This window comes from Centruroides sculpturatus, unplaced genomic scaffold (assembly GCF_000671375.1).
Source record: "Centruroides sculpturatus isolate CEXI.00-Female unplaced genomic scaffold, Cexi_2.0 scaffold682, whole genome shotgun sequence".
Classification (NCBI taxonomy): Eukaryota; Metazoa; Arthropoda; class Arachnida; order Scorpiones; family Buthidae; genus Centruroides; species Centruroides sculpturatus.
In genome coordinates this window covers 303,558-324,709 of record NW_019384880.1, presented here as the reverse complement: position 1 = coordinate 324,709, position 21,152 = coordinate 303,558, and the positions used below count along the sequence as shown (strand labels likewise).

The following is a 21,152-nucleotide window of genomic DNA, read 5'->3' as shown; positions in this document are numbered from 1 at the left end:
ATATATCTTACATATGTTAGGAATAAAGCTAAACTCGGTAATTATATCACATTAGTTCTGGTATTATTTTTACTTTTGGAATGAAATGAACCAAAACTATATCATCCATATCACAAAAAAATGTGTAAACATCTAATTTTAATGTTTAATATTTTTGAATTTCATTTTTGTTATAAATGTTTCCATACCACAAATGTTATGAAGAGAAGGGTATATCACTGTCATTTGCAATTTGAAGATTTTCTTAAATTTATCTATTTTGGAGCAATAACATATGAAACAGATTATGCAATTTTTAAACATTAGACATGCATTATATGGATTACTGGGGACCTGGGAGCAAGTCTATTTATTCTCCATAATAGTAATAGTATTCTTAATAGTAAAGTATACAGCAAAACAAAAAAATGTGCTGCTGAAATATAAAGGTTAAGTAAAAACAAATGTTTTAAGCTTATAAAATAAGCTAAAATAGACAATTATATCATATTTGAGATTTCAAGATTTCAACTTATTTGAATGCCTGATATCCTTTATTTTGGGTATTAATGGTGCGAACATTAAATTATTATTAAGAAAGGATAAGAGCTTGAAATTATATTGAAAATATCAAGGTATTATCAGTTTATGCAATAGTGGTCTCTTTTTAGGAATGCTGCATATTTTCACCAATTATAATTGTATCTAATTACCTAATTGTAAACGACAGTTATTTATTGTGACATCGTCACAATGCTGGGCTGAAATTTTTAATTTACTGTATTTAATTTAAAATATATGTTCTCACCTCAAAGTAATACTACCTTGCCCCTGTACCTCATACTTTTCTTGCTAGCAATAGTCGTGCCAGTCATCTATCTAACTCCTGTCAGGGAAATTTTTTAATTGAAATAACATGACTTCTAGTGCAAACCATAAGTTTGTATATAGTTAATTGGGGTCCTCTGCCACAGAGCTATCCATATGTGGTCTTGACTTTCATCTAACTCCATTCTTGAGGTTAAGGAAGGACAGACAAATGGATGACAGTGAGAATTTATAGGTTTACAATTTTTTCAAATTGTAGCCCAAAATTAACTACTTTAACAATATCACAATGTAGAAGACATTTTAAGAGAGTCATTGTACATCATGACAAATATGAACCTTGTATAGCAACTTGATAAATTATGAAAAACTTTAAGCCTTTATTTCTAGTTATTTAAAAATTGTTAGACCACTGTTGTTCCCAGGTCCACAATTTTTTAAGATTGATCTTGTACCACAGTAAATTTGTAAGATGAAATACTTGATCTGTCTTAGAAGTAATAAAATTCATAAGTTCCATTTAGTAACACTTCGTAGTTATTGTAGCATCCAGTTTATTAGTTTAGTGTTTTTGAAGCAAATGAAAATGGTTAGTCAGCTCACAGGTTTAAGTGGTTTTATTGCTTGAATGCTTTCATGTTTGAATACTGTTTCATGAAAGAAATGCAGAGTAATCCTGAGTGAAGGTGGCAATCAAATTTTTCATGAAATGTTAAAAAACAACTTCAGAAACACTTAAAATTTTGAAGTATTGAAAAATTAAGAAATATATTAAATGAAAATCTTATACAATATTTCTGTCATCCTGATTCTTGAAAATTTGTATTATAAATTTAATATTTTCTAGGCAGCTTTAGACTGTGCAATTGATTATGCTGCAAAGCGACAAGCATTTGGAGCAAGCTTATTGAAACTTCAAGCTATTCAGGTTTGTTATCATGAATTAATAACACATTAATTTATCATAATTTTATTTTTAGCCAGAAAATTAATTTACATGATATGCTAGGTTTTGCATATAAAAACATGATGAAGCACATTTATTTTGAATATATAAAACTTATCATAAAGTCTACAGATGACATTTTAGTCATTGAAGCAACATAAAACCAAAGTAATGTTCATAAAAATTTTTAGACTAGAATTTCAGGTTATAAATATAAGTTAAAATGAATTATATTTATCTTTTGAATGTGAATATGGTATCTAAAATTTTAATTAAAAATTTAAACTTAGATTAAAAATTTAGATCCTTAGCTATGAAAATTGAAAGTATTAAAATAAATTTAATTAATATGTCTAGAATCATCATATTATAGAAATCTACAATATTAGAAATTAAAGATTAAAGTAGAAACTTTTTTAATATAATATTCTTGTAATAATCACACTTTAATATTAAGTATTTTTGATACAATTTTTCATTTAGATAAAATTAGCAGATATGGAAGTGAAACTTCAGAGTGCACGTCTTTTGACTTGGAGAGCAGCAGCATTGAAAGATGCTGGCAAAAAATATACAAAGGTAAATAATTAAAATGACAAACTCAATTTATAATAGGACTTTTTAACAGTGTAATGTTAAAAGAATTTGAAAAGCTAGATTATTCAAATATGCTTGGGATGGAGACTTATTATTTAAAAGATAAATGGCCTACATTTAACTAAACTAATAATTTTTAATTATCTGATTAAACTAACATATTTATATTAAAAAAAATCATCATCATAAATAATAAGTTGGCATAAATTGGCATAAAAGTAACAAGTGTTAATTTGTCAGGAAGCTGCAATTGCTAAATTAGCTGCTTCAGAAGCTGCAACGTTTGTTACTCATCAAGTAAGAAATCTTTTTATAAATTATTAAATAAATTTATCATTATTAATAATAATTTATTAATAAATGTCTTTTATATCAGGGTCTACAAATTCTAGGTGGAATGGGTTATGTTTCAGACATGCCTGCTGAAAGATATTACAGAGATGCTAGAATTACTGAGATTTATGAAGGAACTAGTGAAATTCAGAGATTAGTAATTGCAAATAATTTGATAAAAGAATATGGATTGAGCTAAATTTTTGGTGATTTGTTTTTGATAAGATATATATATATATTTTTTATATACATAAATATTTGCCAAATTTTTAAAATGTAAATATAATTTTGATATTGCTGTCATTATTAAATTTCATAATTAATATTGATGCAATTATTTGAAAATAGATAAACTGGTATACAGTACATCTATAACTTATTATCAGCAATTTTTATGTTATAATTTGTTTACTTTTATTATAAAATCAATGAAAATACAAATTCTGTATATACAAGTAGAAAGAACACTTATGAAGGGAGACCAGAACTATCCCCTAATCCAGCTAAATCAATGTCTGGAATGCTTCCTGAAACTATAAAAAAAAAAGTTAAATAATTAATAATAATGAATTTTATTTGAAAAATTGATTAGACAATACATCAAGACAGAAAATGAATTCAATCATATTATATAAAATTATTTTCTAGAGATAATATACACACATGTTCAAAACCTAAGGATGAACACAATTGCTATTGGTGATAGTTAGAAAAAGTTTTGGTGATGAGCCTGCCATGATGATGTAAGTGCTGCATTGCAGCTGAGGTGGACATATTCCATATTAACGGGTCACTCTGCTGTATATTGGTAAACACTTTCCATCCATTCTCCACCTATGTCTAACTGCTGTAAGTATCTTTTTCATCAAAGAATTATTTTTATGCTTTGATTTGTAAAATCCTACAAGTTGTTATTTATTACCCTGTGTTAGACATTGAATAATACATACAGTTCATGCCATATTTGTCTGCATTTATCTAAAGTTCTCTCTATACAAATGTTGTCTGTCTTTAAGTTTTGGACACATGTGTACATTTATGTTGACATTAATCCTGAATTTGTTTTCTGTTTTCTAAAGTATGCATTAAAATTATCCAAATCTGAAAGCACCATAACAAATTTTTAATTTTTAGTTAAACATGATAATTCTAAGCTTTAATAAAACATAGCTTAATTTTTTCAAATGTGTTTAAGTAATCCATCTTCATCACTTAAACAACACTGACAGAAATTAGATCTAGAGCAACGGTTCCCAACCTTTTTCGGGTGGCGACCCCTTTTTTATAAAAGCCAAGTGACCCGCGACCCCGATACAATTGAAAAAGGTATTTTTAATAAGGTAATTAAGAAAACAATGAAATTAGTTTTTTAGCATAATTTTATTTTAAATTATGTTTAATAATTAATTTAATGAGATGGTTGAAATTGCATGTATTATTAACCAGCCTCAAAATTCGCGGGTGAAATTTTGTTAACGCCAACCTCATGTCATTCTCAACATTTAATTTATTCCTCTCAAAACTCTCAACACATGTTTCAACCAACTGTGACAGAATAACGTACCCAGATTACACTTATTTTAATTTTTTCTAAAATATATGAAATTATTCAAACTTTAAGACACCATTAAAAATAAATATTGCATTATAGTGAAAATTTTGTTTTAGTTTACTGCATAAGTTGGCGACCCCACAGAAAACCCGTTGCGACCCCCTTTTGGGTCGCGACCCATAGGTTGGGAACCCGTGATCTAGAGAGTAATTAAATTACTACTAAAAGACTTCCAAACTCATTAAAAATATTATAATATGCAGTTACATTTTAATAATTATTGCAAATAATCAATATTCTTCTAAATAAAATCTATAATACTTATTATCAAGTTTTAACACATGGAAATTCATAATTGAAATTATTTTATGCAGTTCTGAGCAACTGACTTTCCAGCCAGTGAAAAGCAACTATTAATTGAATACTTACTTTACAAAAAGCTTTTAGATAAATTATTGTTCTAATAAAAGCCACTAAAAAATTTTATTATTTGAAGAAACAAATTTAAGAAAACTAAGGCCAGTTACAGATAAATGACTATAGTGATTTTTTATTGAAAACATGCAAATTTCTGGCATTCTGAAAATCACTCAAGTGTATGACTAGTCAATAAAAGATTATTAACTGTAATCAATTATGATATTATATATATACATAGATTTATGACTGGTTTGAAAAAAGCATTTGTGGCTAATAATATAGGGAAATAGCTATCGTACTGTAATAATTAAATATGTCAATTTTTAACTGGATGTTAATTAGACTTACTCATATTTAATGTCTAATACATTTCTTTCCATTAATATTAATGATGTAATTGATATTATATAATTGTTACTTACATTATTACATGGAAGTATAATGATTAAACAATAAATTCATAAAAATACTCTTTTGAACTCACTAAATATTTTTATCTTTCCAAAATTCTTGAATAAGATTTATCCAATAAAGTTCTTTTTAATTGTAGGACATAATAGTTTTTTTGAGTTATTTTTGTAAATTTATTTGATTGCATTACACATGTACAGAAACATTATATAAAACTATTAGCAGAAAAGAGAGAGAGGAAATTTTTATGTGAATTAATAACTGATCTTTCTCTAAATATTCTCATAGTATCATTTATTCAAATTAGTCTGTACTGTCTATTCTGATCTGATCACAGTTTTTATCATTTGTAAGTATGCACTGAAGAATTGTACTAATTAGAGATAACTATTAACTATTATTTTAAAAATATATTTTTATTCCTCTGATTTTAATAGGTTTCTGGTTTGTTTTTCTAGATTTAATTTTTTTAATCTTTTATATAGTTGAAAAGTTCATCTAATAATGTTATAGCTTCTTTTGATAATGTTCAAATTTAAAATAGGTTCATATTTTGCTTTCTAGTCTAAAAAATAGTTTAACAGCAACTAATTAGGAAAATAATATTAGTTGAAAAAATGTGTAACTTAATTTTCAGAATTTATGATAATATAATTTTTTTTCAGCAAGTAGCAAGTAAAAGAAGATCAGCCAGTCTCTAATATATGACTTCTTCTTATTTAAAGTATTAAAACATGAATGATAACACTATTTTGTTGATGATTTTCATTCAGAAATATTTTCTAGAAGAAATATCGATGTTGGTGGAAAGAACCAATCTCAACTTTTCTTTGGTGAGAAAATTTTATCTCTAATTTATATAAAAATCATATAAATTAGAGGCTTGAAATACTTCTAGAAATTTGGCAATTAGTATTTGAATTAATAATGTAGTAATTTATTTTGCGTAAATTGATTTTTAAAACTTTGATAGGTTATATATCTGAATAGGAAACAATGAGAAGAAAATTTTAAAAATATAATTATGGAATTCTTATTTTTACTACTTTAAATAACATTAAAAACAGAACTTTAATAAAATTCATTAATTTATTTTATTAAAGAATTTTTATGATTTCTTTATAAATGTTTTGATATATTAAAATTATTAATCAATGTGTATAACTCTGAAGATGGATTAATAAGTGTTCAAATTACCTCAGAAATAAAAACAAATGGTTAGTGATTTAATAAAAATAAATGTGTTTACATAAACAAATTTATTTTTATTAATCATTTTATTTATAAATGAAAAATATTTAAAATTTGATATATCAAAATCATAATATAAAATATTCTTTGAAATATAACATAGAACTGATTTTTACTTTTATCACGCATTCTTTCTCCCTTTCCATATTTTGAACGGTGAGATACTTTTCCGTCGGAAGCTGTTTTAGGTGGCTTTAGGCGTCCCATTTTTCTAGGCTGTGGATGTCCCTTATCTCGAGCTTTAACATTCAGTAACGGATGTGTCTCTACAGAAAGGTAACCGATAGATATTTATATTCAGAGAAGCTAGTCAAGACATTTTCTATATTTATTTTAATTATATGCACAGCTTTGCTGTTAAGTTTACATTTTAAAATTCGGTGATGTAGTTTACATCATTGAATTTTAAAATTTCACTAGGTTATGCAGCCCAACTAAGTAATTAAAGAGAATATGAAAATGAAGTTTTAAGATCAGTAGTAAAACACAATCTTTTTCTCCTTTTATGAGGAAGTTCAGAAATTAATTTTGAAGAAGAATGTAAAAAGTGTAGTTAAAATCATATTGTAATGGAGATGATCTTATTAAATTAAATCATCAAAGAATTAGAAAAACTGCAATGAACAATCATTAATTATAAAATTCAAAAAGTAAAGAACTTTTTTTGAAAATAATAATAATAATAAAACTAGTTAAATTATATTTTTAAAATATTTTTAATTTACATTGTTGAAATTTGTTGAGATAGTTAGTTATTTTTGCAGCTTGAAAGAAATCATTCATTTCCATTTGAAATGTGTGAGCATTTGAAGCTCTTAAATTTATTTAATTTTATATGGAAAATGTACAAAGATTGTAAACTGGTTTCATGCATTTTCTTTCAATAAAACTTTAAAGTATGTAATTATATTATTATATATTTCACATTGAAAAATTTAATCATGCCAAAATATGGGAACTGTAGGCTAATAATAATTATTATTAGCCTACAGTAATAATAAACATATGCAATAAGAACATATGCAAATATTATAATAATAATTATTATAATTATTATTATAATATTTGCATATGTTCTTATTGCCAAATGTAGGATAAGGAAATTTTCTTTAAACCATATATTTCTCTCCAGTAAGAAATCTTATTGGAAGAGAGTTTTTATTGGTTTCAAATATATTGTTCTCTTCAAAATGTGATAAATGTCATTTGGATCTTACTGGAATATTTTATATATTCCAACTTACTAATGAAATATATTTATAGAAATTTTTTTAAAGTCCATAATCAACAGACACTTTTTATTAAGAAATTCCAACTGAAACATTCTCATTACAATATGCTTGATATTTGGTATGTCTGTTGTCTATTAACATCTGGGAACAGTGAAGTAGGATGTGTATTGTTGATATCTTGTCCTTTCTTTAAAATGTCAATTAATAATCTTTTTTTTTTTTTAGTTAGATGGCAAGAGTGTTAATTTCTTTTCTAGTAAAGCTGCTGAATTTCAATGTAATTGTAAGTAATGGCAAACATCATACATACAAGCATAAGATTGAGGAAATTGATATGGTATAAACAATACAGCGAATTCATATTTTCTATATTCTGATAAGAATAATATATACTGCTGATATATTGTTTCATGCATTGTTTTCTAAATAGATATTTATATTTATTTAAAAGTTTTCTGTAATTCTTTTCTGATCCAATATCCATCATGCTCTCATTTAAAATAGATGTTAACTTAATTTCTTAAAAAGGAGAGTGCACTTGATAGAAAATACAAACCTGAACAAAACTTTTTCTGTTTGTAGACAGGACCTCCTGAATATATATGTAATATATGAATTGTAGATGGCTAGCCATTCAATAATAATTAACAAAAAAGTTAACATTCATTATAACATGTGCAGTAAGATTGACATTCCCAATGTGCTGTATGACAATGTGCTAAAACCTTCACTTAAATGTTGTCCCAAGAAATATTTTTTTAGTAACAAAAGTTTGAAAAAAAATTTTTTGTTGAACTGATTTAAATATTATTTATAAAGAATTTTGTTGTTTTTTTAATATTANAAACTATCATGCGGTTTACGTTATGCGGTAAGTACTGCCATGATAGTACTATCATGAGAGTGCCCTTAAATATTTAATATTGAAAAACAACAAAATTTCAAATAGTAGGGCCTACTATCATGGCAGTACATTCATGAAAAACTATCATCGTGTAAACCCGCCATAATAGCCGCTAACAGCAGAGATGTATTATTTATAAAGAATTTTGTTGCACATAATTTTCACCATTTCCAAAATACGTAATACAGTGGTAAACAATTCATCAACAGTTCACAACAATTCTTCCAAATAAACAAGTACTGTACATATTTTCAAAGTTATTTTGAAATAACTCTTGAATTTCTAATTGCCATATAATAAGCTGTATGAGAAGTATCAGGAAATTAAACTTTTGGTTGAGTTAGAGACATTTGACACTGGCTCCATTTTATTGACAATGCCATAAAACTTTGATAGCTCATAACTAAATATGACTAATAAATTTTAATTTGTAAATATAGTAACAAGGCAATAAAATTAGTCTGTTCCAAGTAACTAGGTCAATATTAGGTGTGCTAGTCATGAAATACTATCTAAATTAAACAAAGTAATATGTATTTAATTTGTTAATTATTATTTATAAATAGTATGTATTTTAACAAAAGTTTTAAGAATTCCAGAAAACAGGATTTGAACTTGGGACAACATTGTAGTAGATAAAGGTTTTAGCATGCACTCTTTATAACAGATACTAAAATCGTTTTTCTTAATTACTATCAAACAGCCAGCCAGCCAAAACATTTAATACTTTACATGTATACCCAAGAAGTCTCATCTACAAACTGCAAAAGTTTTGTTCAGATTTGTATTTCCCACCATGCACTCTCTCCTTGTAAGTTATTATATAGCCTGTTCCTTCTATGATAATTGAACAAAAATCTCAAATAAATCAATTATTTTATAGAGTAATAAGACTTTAATATTTAGATATTTAATATTTAGTAGTGATATTTCATAAAATAAAATATAATCAAACTATAAAAACATTTATTTTCCATTTTGACTGATCAATTACCATCATTTATCATCATCAAACAATATATTACCTGCATATAGTCAAAACTTAATTTAGTATTCTCCTGAATAGTGCCATCAATCTGCCCCATAAACAGTAAATCTTAGGTAATGAAAGTTTTTTAATAAATGTGTGATTTTTTTTTTTTTTTTTTTCATTGCAAGGAGCATTCTTATCACTTGAGGTTCTTCACTTTAGTACCATAGTTGATTTAGTGATAATTTCAGAGGCAAATAATTGTAATTGATTAATGGAAATCTTTTATAATTAAATAAATTAGTTTTTATGCATTGTCTGATAACTAAAATTATCAATCAATGTCTTTTTTTTAGCTGTTTGGAAATTTTAAATTTAATGGTTTCTACTTATATTGATATATCCATCATTCATTCATCTTTTAAGGCATAAAATATAATAATACTATAATATATATTTGACACAGAGTTCTGGAAAAATATGATCACTACAGTAACTCATTCTCTTCTCAGTAAAGGATCTGTTCTAACAAAAAAATATTTTTTTTTTGTCAGGACAATTTTCATAAATATGATTGTAAATTTTAAATGAAAGTTTATTCCATTATCTGTTCATGATTTTAATTGAAAAAAAAAAATCTATTTTGAAGGATAGCAACAATACTAAATGTTTCAAAAATACAAATGTAATTGGCAGAAGTGTGGTTACTGTATAACTGAAATTTATTGGACTGTCTATTTTCTGCTTGCCTGAATTAATGAAAGGTCTAGGGAAAATACTAATATAAACTATGTAGAGATTATCATCAGTAAGAGTAATAAAGATAATGCCAAGTGTTATATATCCACCAAAATCATCACAATGATTTTGGTGGATACATAATTTGTCATTGTCATCATGTGAATGTCCACATATTGTGATGTAAAATCAGAAAAAATTAAACAAATGGATGACTCAGAATTTCTTAGTTACATTATGATCTTATTTCTTTCTCTTTAAAATACATTTGATATAATTGAAAGAATACTTAATTGCATAAGTTTTTTTAATTCTAATAAATTTGTCCTATGAATTTCATTATGGGTATTTTTTCCAATTATCCAACTGCTGGACCAAGAACAATGCATTTTCATTAATGATACTGATAAAACAAAATTGTTCAATTTGTAATATATTTTGTTATATATACTGCTGGTCGAAAGTTTTTAGACTCCAGAACAATTTATTTTTTGAAATTTGGTTTTTTGGACTACATGTTAATTTATTATTATTATTATAAGTTAGTTGGCAAAATTCCAAAGTGAGGTGTGTTCAAATTTAAATTTATTCCATTTTGTTTAAAAAATGAAATGAACAAAAGTTTTTAGAACACTTGAAAATTTTTGTTTATTCTGTTATACTTAATGTTCTACTTAAACTTCTACTGTCTATCTCCTCTTTCCCTCCCCTTTCCCTTACCCTCTTTTCTGCCGGCTAAACACTTTGTGTACGCCCAATGTCTTTCTTGTATGTATACTTAATGTTTTATTTGCTTTGAATTAAATTATAAGACAAATTTCTTTGTTTTTGTTCTAAAATGACTTCATCGGAAAAAATAACTGGAGAATCTTTTGCTTTGTCCGCTACAGGATTCACCATAAAGATAGCACAGATAGTCAAAAATCTGCCATACACTTTTTTTAATGTCTTACATAACAAAGATTGGAAGAAAGTCAAGCATACTGGGCATCCAAAAGCAATACAGGAGTGTCGTGTCGTGTCTACAACAAAGTAGCAAGAGACAATATTGTCAACGGTCAAAATATCAAAGAAAACTGAATTAGGTGCTTCCTGACATTCTATTTGCCAATTTATAGCTGCTGATAACTTTTCTTATGAAAAATTGGAGAAAGATCTGCCATAGACAGATAACCATAAATACCAACATCTTGAATTTGCAAAAAACATATCAGAGAACATTCCAATTTTGATTTAATTGTATTTAGTGATGAAAAACATTTTTGTTTGGAGGTCTAGATAATAGCAAGTCTTATTTTGAGAAAACTGCAGTAATTACAGTAGTACCTCATTGTACAAAAATGCCAGCAAAAAGTTAGTTCCATAATGATTCTGGGTGCCATAAATAGTTGGGAAATATTGATGATCAAATTCATAGAAGGAAAGTATAATGCCATGAGTATCTGAATGATCTGAAAACATTTCTATCTTTTTTGTGAAAATTTTTTTCCACAAGGGAAGTGGTTTTGGCACCAAGATAATGAAGTAATCCATACAGCTGGCATAAATAGGCATTACTTTCAAGAGAATAAATTTCCCATAATTAATTGGCTAGCTCATTATCATGACTTGGGCATTATAGAACATTTTTGGCATTTAATGGAACAGCAAATTTTTGGTTATAAACAGTTTTAATTCTCATGAAGAGTTAAAGTGTAAATTCAACATGTGCTGATAATTGATGAAAATGTTGTTGTAAATCTTTATAAATCAGTACCTTCTAGGTTGTTAAATGTTGCACAGAAAAAAGACAGTGCAACAAGTTATTAATTGTTAACTTAGTATGCATAATTTTCTGTATCTTTAGGGAAGTAAAACTGTTCTAAAAACTTTCGTCCATTGATTTTTTAAAAAAACAGAATAAATACCAAATTCCATCACATCTCACATAATAATAATTTAACTAATAACCCAAAAAAACTAACTAGTTCTTGAGATACTCATGTTCTAAAAACTTTTCGCCAGCAAGGCATTCAGCACATTTTCAGACAACTCAAATAGAATTTTTGTTACAGTTTTATGAAAATATAATTCTATTGCAGCAATAATAATTATTATTTCTTCTGAGATGTTTCCACACAATATAGAAATCTGAAAACCCTATTTTATTCATCTTTCTGTTTGTATACACACGGTCAGTTCTTAGTAATTAATGTGAAGTATTTCTGATAATACTTCACATTAATTATTTAAAAATTTAGAAAATATGTAAATCCATCTACAAAGTAATTGTAAGTTATTTGTTGAAATTATACTATGACATATTCATAAATGCTTTTTCAACTTACTTTATTGTCTTTACTCATAAAATTGCAAGATAATTTATTTTATTTTAATATATTATGTTACTATTAAAGCTTGAAAGTTGTTAATATGTATATTACCTAGCTAATCTGTAGATTAACTAGGGTGATCCATTAAAGTTGTGAAAATTGTTCCATTTCTCAAATTACCTAGATAATGTACAGAGTATCTAGGTAATTTGCACATTACATACTATGCACTCGGTAAAGTGAAAATAAGATCTTTGCCACAAATAAATGTACCACAAATAGGTGTGCTTGTTGCAAAAACAAATTGCTATGAAATTCAAAGTGTCACCAATCTTTAGACTGCACTAATAAGTAAGCACAATTGGATAATGGGTAATAATTTGGTTGGTAATAATTATGGTAATTTATTAGAATAGGTTAGGTTAGGTTAGAACGTGCGTCCCCACTGTTTTCTTTGTTCTGTTTGCTGGAATCAGAGACAAGCCACCATTTTACTCACCATAGGTAACATTAACTACACAATTATATCATGCGATCATCAGAAAAAGTATGATAACTTTATTATTTTTCGTCTCCGGTCCAAAAGTAGGGTATCGTTGAAGTCGTCTCGGTCCCCTCAGTTCAGATAGATACTCAAAGTCCCGAAATTCCATAGGTGGTTATCTATATAATAATTTCCCTAATTGTATTAATATTTTAAATCGTTTGATTTTTTGTATGTTTTTTAATTGGTTGATGATTGATTCTATCAACTAATTTGTTGATTGTTTGATTGTATTAACTTGATTCTTTAGATATCGAAAATTAAATAAAGAACATTATGTTAATTTAAGCGTACAGAAACGTTGCTGTTGTTCCAGCAAAGATCTTATTTTCACTTTACCGAGTGCCTAGTAGGTAATTTGCACATTACCTAGGCAATTTGAGAAATAGAACAATTTTAGCAACTTTAACAGATCACTCTAGTTAATCTGCAGATTAACTAGGTAATGTATACATTAACGACTTTTGAGCTTTAGTGGTAACATATATATATATAATACTTTAGCTGGAAGGAAAACTCACTGAGTACAGCATTATTAATAGTTTTTCATTGCTAGTGCTTTCAACAAACCTACGTTTGTTGTCACCAGGCAAACAGAAATTTTAAAATCAAATACATATTATTTAAATTGAAAATTTTACAATTAAAAATCATTATGAGCAAGCTATAAATGTCTATTATGTTTTGATGTTATAATGTGATGTGGCACATGCATGGATGAAGATCCTTCTCCTGCCCTGATCTCTGCTACTGAATTTGCACAGACTCATCTGCAATGATCAGGACAAATTCTCCACCTTTGAAAAATCGGGGGTCTATGCTATACCATTGGAGAGTCCCATAACAGGGATGAACACGAGTTACTGTACCTTAGGGCCACAACAAGAATGCTTGCTAGCTGCCTAGCCAAGCACCAGAATGATGTGGTGAAAGGAAAGCGCACCACAGAGCTCACAAAAAAGGTGCTCGAACAGAGCTACAACCTGTTATGGGCCCAAACAACAATACTCAGATACAGTAGTGACTGGAAACTAGTTTTTATATGGGAATCTCTCCTCACAATAACCTCAGAACTGTGCAACACTCCCACACTTGACCTGCCCAACATATGGGTTACCCTATATAAATGGTTAAACAGTAATTTATATCAACTGTCACACTGTTAATGTGGATCTAATCTACACATGCGCCATATCACATCATCGAACGTAACCAACGTTTGTAGCTTGCTCATAATGGTTTTTAATTCTAAAATTTTTAATTTAAATTATGTGTGTTCCATTCGTGTTAGAACATTCGCATTCAATTTTAAAATTTTTGTTTGATGACGACAAACATAGATTTGTTGAAAGTGCTCGCAATAAAAAAAACTATTAATAATGATGTACTCAGTGAGTTTTCCTTCCTGGTGTATTATATAATACTTTATTGCAATTCTTTTAATTAATCACAAAATTATTACTATTATTATTGAAAATAAAAGCATTGAGTTATGATAGGTTAATATTAAATAGCTTAAAGTTAATATAGCAACTGTTAGAATACTTTTCCATAACAGTTTTTTAAGTATTTTTTATTTCATTTAATTTAATTCTTGATTTTAGGGAGTTAAAGGCTTTAATATGTTTTTATTGCCATGTTAATATGTGTTATTGCCACATTGCCACACATCATGCCTATAAAGCAGTTACTTTTGTCAAACTCTAGTTGATTCTTGAATATCCAAATTTACATTTTTAGTACTATTGTTTCATGAATAATGTTTTCAGAAAAGAAGGTTTAAAAATTTGAAACATGTTTGTATGAGGAATAATAAAAGAAATCAAAAATACTCTATAATTTTTGATTCTTTCTATTCTTTGAAATTTTTGCAAATTGTATAAGTTTTAAAATTAATAACTACTTGTGAAATTTATTTTAGATGTTCTAATAGTGATATGAACATTCACTAATTCATTCATAAAGTCTGTCCCAAAAATAGTATTTTAACAAATTTTTATTCAAAGTCAGCAAGAAAGTTCAACATTTTTTACATCTAGTATAATTAACTGATCACATTCTTGCCACAAGAAATGGAAATATCAGGAATGAGTTTTAGCTCCTTTTTCATCTTCTGATCAATTTTTGAATAAATTTAATTGAGATTTACTCTTACACAGAGTGAATAGAACTAATCAATCAATCAAATAACAGCTGAAATAATTGGGCAGAAATTATCCTACAAATAATTATTTTTAGAAATTACAGCTAGATGTAGATGTTAGATGCCATCTATACCAGAACAGTACTATTCAGTTCAAGAATTGAGTTGTATTATTTACTTGTGCCATAGACAACAAGACAGAAATCACAAAATCCTTGGTAGGGTTCAAACCAGTGAGCAAGCCAGCGTCTTTGTTCTCGAAGAAATCTTTGGTGAACTCAGACACAATAAATCTTGAATTATTATGCTGAAAGACAAAGTTTTTCTCTCCAAAAATTCCTAATTGAGGACTATTGGCAATTTTGGGGTCAGTTTTACTTCAAATGACCATCAAGTTAGTCATTCTGTTTTAACTTCAGCCACTCCAAACCACTATTGATCCACTTCCATAAATATGCTTTGAATAGGACATTTTATTCATTTTCTTATCAGCCCAGTCATGTATCAATTGTACTACAACCTGGATAATCTTGATGGATACACGTTTAACTTTTTCTCATACGGTACCTTCTGAGAAGTGCTATTGAGTAAATTCAAGGTGAGGTAACATATTTCAGAGTCAGTATTGAGGAAAGCTGCATTTTGATAAATTGACATTTTCAAAACAAGCCAGAAATCTATGAACTGACTTGATTTCTTTCAGTAAAGTATTTATGAAGGCATGCTTCTCCCTCGGGCCCACATACTGTTTTTGACCACTTGCAGACTTTTGGAGTGGGTGAATTTGCTGATAGTGAATCATTATCTGTTAGGTTTCACTTTTGGTCTTTTCATTCTGTATTCTAATCATTTTTGCATTCTGTGGCTAACAACCAGTTTATAATGAATTTGAACCATTTAGCAGTTGTCTAAAAAAATTCTAAGAAATTTACATAATGATTCTGTATTGTAAAACTATATTATTTTGGAGAGTTTTCAGAGCATTTCCCATAAATTTGGTTCTTGTGATTCATACATTGTTAGATTATAATGATGTGTAGTTGTTTGTTCTGTGCAATTTGGAATAATGCAAAAAGTTTGAGATATTATTTTGGGATGGACTTTATAATTTTTTTTTAACCTTTTCCACTTTCCCATCAACAATGAATAATTTTAATTACATCAGATTTGCAAAAATGCATAAAAACAAGGAAAATCTAAATTTATTTTTTGCTGTATAAATTAATCAACCATTATAGGTCTTAATTTGTTAATACATTTAACATTGTTAAATTTTCTAGTCTTCTTTCAGATTGATCATACATTGAGCTAAACAAAAAATGTTAATACTTTTTCTTAATTAAAACAATTTGCATTTATTATTTCAAAGAATTCTGAATAAAAAAAATATTGAAAATCTCAAATTGCTACTATTGATTTGATATGTAAAACATGCAATTGTAATTTAAGCAATTTTTTGATTAATATCAGAGTAAATAGATTTATTTCTAAAATGTGCTTTTTTTGTTAATTACAAATTTGGAAAGAACAAATCAAATGTTTTCCAATGAAATCAATTCATTTTTTAAATTTTATTTATGAAGCATTTTGGTTTTTTTTAATTACATTAAAGTGATGTTCATTGAAGCTTAGTGACATTTTTTTTTAACAAAAAAAAAACTAAACAATGCATATTCACTTTCTGGTATATTGTTATATTCTAAATTTTATATAAACCATCTTTGAGTCTGAGATTATTTTAATATTTTTTGGCTTCATACACAAGTCAAATAGAATGTACTTGCAATTTGTATCTAAAACAATCTTTAGCTCTTGAAAGCAGCATATACCGTTTTTGTATTTTAAATCCAATTTTCTTAAGTTTTAGTGTGAAATCCAATCATAACAGAACAATTCTGTTTTTTAAAACAGTGTAAAATCATAAAAATGAAGACTTCATTGTCATAACTTCAAAGGAAAGAAAAAATCAAATCTAAATTTTCTAGTAGTTTGCTTTAATTTAACAATGTATTATGATACATTATTCATCTAGTCAACATTTGTAAAAATCAAAAGCATATTTGTTATAAAAGGATAATTTTATTTTTAATAAATTACTGTTTATTAAATAAATAGACTACTCTCATAGAAAATGATGTTAATTACTAAGACTAGTAGTTAGTTACATAAGGATCATTGTTAGTTACTGCTGCTGACACTATAGTGTTTTTAATTTTTATGAAACTACAATTCAAACTGTAATAATATGATAAATTCTATTACAGTATAGACAATTTGTCAGAATTTTTCTTTAACAATACTTATTAAAAATATAGTTAACAAATGACCCAAATGCAAATACAAATTTCTGTTGATTTTTGGTCGATGTTATTCAAAGGTTTACTCACCACTGCCAAAGTCTAAATGCTGCAGAGCAGCATTCCCAATCAATGACTCTTCTTCATTTTACCTTTAACCACTATAATCAATGTAAATGAAACAATCATCAATCTATGCTCTAAATTTCCTCTAATCTAATGGGATCTTAACATTTAAGCATCTGTGTTTTGGAGAATTTCCAAGTAATTTAATATCATTTAAATCACTAGCTTTTAAGTATAGCAAATTTATACCAAACTGTATTCTTTATTGCAAAATTATTTTGATTTCATATTTTTGTGTAATATGTTGTGAATTGTATCTCTTGTCTTGTCATAAATATAAGAAAAACTTACCATCTTTAGGAGCATCTTTGAGATCAACGTCAATAGTTTTTAGCCTTTTCTTTTTATTTTGGGAATACTGGTCATTGGAGGTAGATCTTTTGTTGTTGTAGTCTTCGGGGGGCTATTATGTAATAGATAATTCCCAGTTAAACTTATAATATTTCTTTAAGTTTGAAAATACAATCTTAGATAATTGTTTTCTGTAAAAATTAAAATAGATGATTTACTATCCATGATTCATTATATTTACTAAATAATAATGGAGCTAGCCATAGTTATTTGTTCAAGGAAAGCCAGACTAGCATGAGTTAAGGATGATGAACAATTTCCCAACTTAAGCAAGTGTCTTATTTTATATTCATAGATTTTTTTTAATTTTTATTAACAAATGTATGAACCTCTAAATTTTAACCATATTGTTCTAGCTGTGAAGAATAGTTAATTCCCTAAAGCTGGTACGTAAAAGAATGTGAAGAAAAGTTTTGTTTTCACTAAACTAAGATTGTACTTGACTTAGCTTTACACTTTATCTTTACATGCAACTATGGCATTTACCATTAGTTTAAATTACAAAGTCTTGTTGATATGGGAGATTTAAAATATGACAGACTTAGAATGCATTCATGTGATAATAGTTAATAAGTGGCTTTCTGCATGTTGATTTTTTAAGTGGCTTTAGCTACTGTTATTGCATGTTGTTAGTTTTTATTTTTGACTTTTGTGTTTAAAAAAAATCATATTGATTAATTTTCAATATAAAAATATATAGTACTTTTTATTAATTTGAGAAAAATTTCTTATTTTATTTATTCAATGAAACATCATTGGTTAAAGCTTCATCCAGTAGAAGCCAATGATGATTCTAATATCAGCTTGATTTATGATGAGTCATGCAATTGGGCAGGAATGCACACTCCTGTGTGTTGCCATTCTGAACACAGGAAAGAGCACTGGTAAGAGTGTGTTGTATTTTTTCACTCCATGTTCCTGTGTGTTTAAGAATGTACACGTAAAGGCTGCTATTCTGTTGTATAATCATGGCTTAGAGATAATGTAAACATGACTAATCAATTAGAAATCCTTGCTATTTGCTGTCTAAATAAGACTCTGTTTTCTTAAAGTAAGAGTTTCTGCTTGTTTGGACAATTTATCAGTAAAGAAAAGTATTTCTCTAGCAATAATTTGAAATATGTGAGCAAAAACATAATTATTATTTCATTCAACAAAGTCTTGTTTTTGGAAATTGGAAATTGCACTGTAATGTAGTAGTGTGGGTTGATTTTTTATTTTGCAGGAATAGAACTGGATTTAAAATAAATCTAATGAATGACTTAGATAGAAACAAATAATAATAATAATACCAATTAATTCTAAATTATTAAAATTATTTTAAATCAACATTTGCACAACTTTAACAAATTTGTTAAATATAAAAGTTTAAGTAAATCACATAACCTAATAACACAAATCCATTGTATGATTAGAAAATGTTTTTTGTTTATAAAAATTTATTGAATAATGAAGTTGAATAAATTTTCCATCAACACTTCTGACTTAATAACCAATAAAATATCTAAGAACAAAACAGAAGTGCTTACTCCTGCATCAGAATGAGAAAATTTTAAAAATTAGTCAGATGGAATTGAAATTACAGATAATAAATTTTATCCATTAAGAAATGATGAACATTTGCCTTCATTTACAAAAGTGCCATAAATTATATTAAAATATAATTTCAAGTCTAATTTTAACGTATTTAATGGCAGTTTAATACTAATTTTTCTATGTAATTCTTAACCATAGACTAATTTTCAAATTATCTCATTCTCACACAGGAATAAGCCAAAAATACCAAAAAATATAAGCAATTCTCTTATATTTAACCCAGAGGTCAAGTCTTGAAATCTTTGGTACTATCCAAAGTAGTACAAAAATGATAGCAATAGAAGGCTTCTGTGGTACATTTAAATATCAAATTGCATATAAATATCTAAGAGATTTAACATCCAATAAATTTACATGTGGTACAACTTCAATCTTCTATTGCCATTGGTATTATCAAAAGTAATTGACCTAGTACTCCTGATGTGTGTTTGTAAATTACATTGTTAGTATAAAATGTGTCATTGGCAAATTTTTGAGATGGAGAATCATTATTGGAAATACCTGTTCGGGTATCTGTCCCCAACCTTCTTCAGGCTCATCAATTTCTGGTGAAATTGGAAGATATAACAGAGCATCTAAATCTTCTTTTTCTTCATCACTGTAAGCAAAAAATTTTAAAAATTATAATGAAATTTACCAATAATTTTTCTTAAGTGTTTATAAATAATTTTAATCCCAGGCAGAATGTCATATCAAACAATAAATTTTCAATTTTCTTTTTTATATATACAGTGAAAACTCTATTAACAGACATTTTTACAATCCCCAGACCATTCAAATAGGACATTTATTATATTTATCTCTAAATAGCAGATATTCTAAATTATGGACATTGTGTTTTTGTAAGATTGGTAATGGATGACAAAGTCCTGTCTTCAATATTCCGAAACAATTAGTTACATATGAAATATTTTAAAATGAAAACAAAGAATCAGTTTAAATACTCTTTTGGACCGCAGGAATGGAATAAAGACTGGCTAAAAATAGGAATAGGGAAGGGGACAGTATGTAAAAAGCTGGAAAATATTCTTAACCTTATTAATAACATTCTGTTAGAGAAGACTAATTGTGACAGAATATGTATTGTCATACATATAGAGTTGTCAGTCTTATTGTTGGAATTAAGTTTACAGTACCAAGAAACCATAAATTTTTCCCAAGTTATTTGTTCATTTGACAAGAACTGCAGCATAGTAGTAACGAAAAAGAAACATTTTTAAAGTTACTGCAATAGCATTTATTTGACAAAAGTTCGAAGATCGTGTTACGAAGGCAATTTGCCGACCACTTTAAAGTGTAGGAAGATATTCTTTTTTTTGCATTTATGACATAATTTATGATATTAACAGCTTTGTGATGGCTAAAGTGTAATTTTTAATAAATCAGTTATTGAAAAAAGAAAAAATGTTTGAAAAATCACACCTACTTGATTTTTGTTAGTTGCTTAGATCAGTAGTCCCCAACCCCCAGGCCGCGGACTGGTACCAGTCCGTGCATCAAATGGTACCGGGGCCGCCCAAGGAACATTAAATTACTGGTATTTCCATTTTATTTACTATGGTGTATTTCTCTTGGGTTTGTGCGACTTTTAATGGATGATGGAGCAACGGAATAAAATGGAC

The 21,152-nt window shown here is 27.2% G+C and overlaps 2 protein-coding genes across 4 annotated transcripts in view; one reads left to right on the top strand and one right to left on the bottom strand.

Annotated features, from left to right (window-relative positions):
• The first annotated feature begins 1,247 nt into the window (after positions 1 to 1,247).
• LOC111631012 (short-chain specific acyl-CoA dehydrogenase, mitochondrial-like) lies at positions 1,248 to 6,127 on the top strand. 3 transcript variants are annotated; one of them, XM_023375198.1, is made up of 5 exons: positions 1,248 to 1,735; positions 2,237 to 2,332; positions 2,591 to 2,647; positions 2,727 to 2,889; positions 5,732 to 6,127. In XM_023375198.1, the coding sequence occupies exons 2-4, from the start codon at positions 2,252 to 2,254 to the stop codon at positions 2,880 to 2,882; spliced, it is 294 nt and encodes a 97-aa protein (XP_023230966.1). In that variant the 5' UTR covers positions 1,248 to 1,735; positions 2,237 to 2,251; the 3' UTR covers positions 2,883 to 2,889; positions 5,732 to 6,127. The 3 variants fall into 3 exon arrangements, with proteins under 3 accessions (XP_023230966.1, XP_023230967.1, XP_023230965.1); XM_023375199.1 differs by lacking the exon at positions 5,732 to 6,127 and adding an exon at positions 4,610 to 5,712; XM_023375197.1 differs by lacking the exon at positions 5,732 to 6,127 and having other exon boundaries at positions 1,250 to 1,735; positions 2,727 to 3,020.
• The window catches only part of LOC111631010 (retinoblastoma-binding protein 5 homolog), a 76,860-nt gene continuing 58,792 nt past the window's right edge, over positions 3,085 to 21,152 (bottom strand). The window contains exons 13-15 of the mRNA XM_023375196.1: positions 17,875 to 17,986; positions 6,434 to 6,583; positions 3,085 to 3,216 (exon numbers count right to left, since the gene is read on the bottom strand). Of these exons, the coding sequence (XP_023230964.1) occupies positions 3,152 to 3,216; positions 6,434 to 6,583; positions 17,875 to 17,986 (327 nt within the window). The 3' untranslated portion in view covers positions 3,085 to 3,151. The remainder of the gene's footprint in view (positions 3,217 to 6,433; positions 6,584 to 17,874; positions 17,987 to 21,152) is intronic.

Excerpts from the sequence above, each read along its gene's own strand:
- LOC111631012 (XM_023375198.1), top strand. The coding sequence starts at position 2,252 with ATGGAAGTGAAACTTCAGAGTGCACGTCTTTTGACTTGGAGAGCAGCA. Across the intron at positions 2,333-2,590 it reads CTGGCAAAAAATATACAAAG|GAAGCTGCAATTGCTAAATT; the intron begins GTAAATAATTAA and ends TTAATTTGTCAG. Across the intron at positions 2,648-2,726 it reads CAACGTTTGTTACTCATCAA|GGTCTACAAATTCTAGGTGG; the intron begins GTAAGAAATCTT and ends CTTTTATATCAG.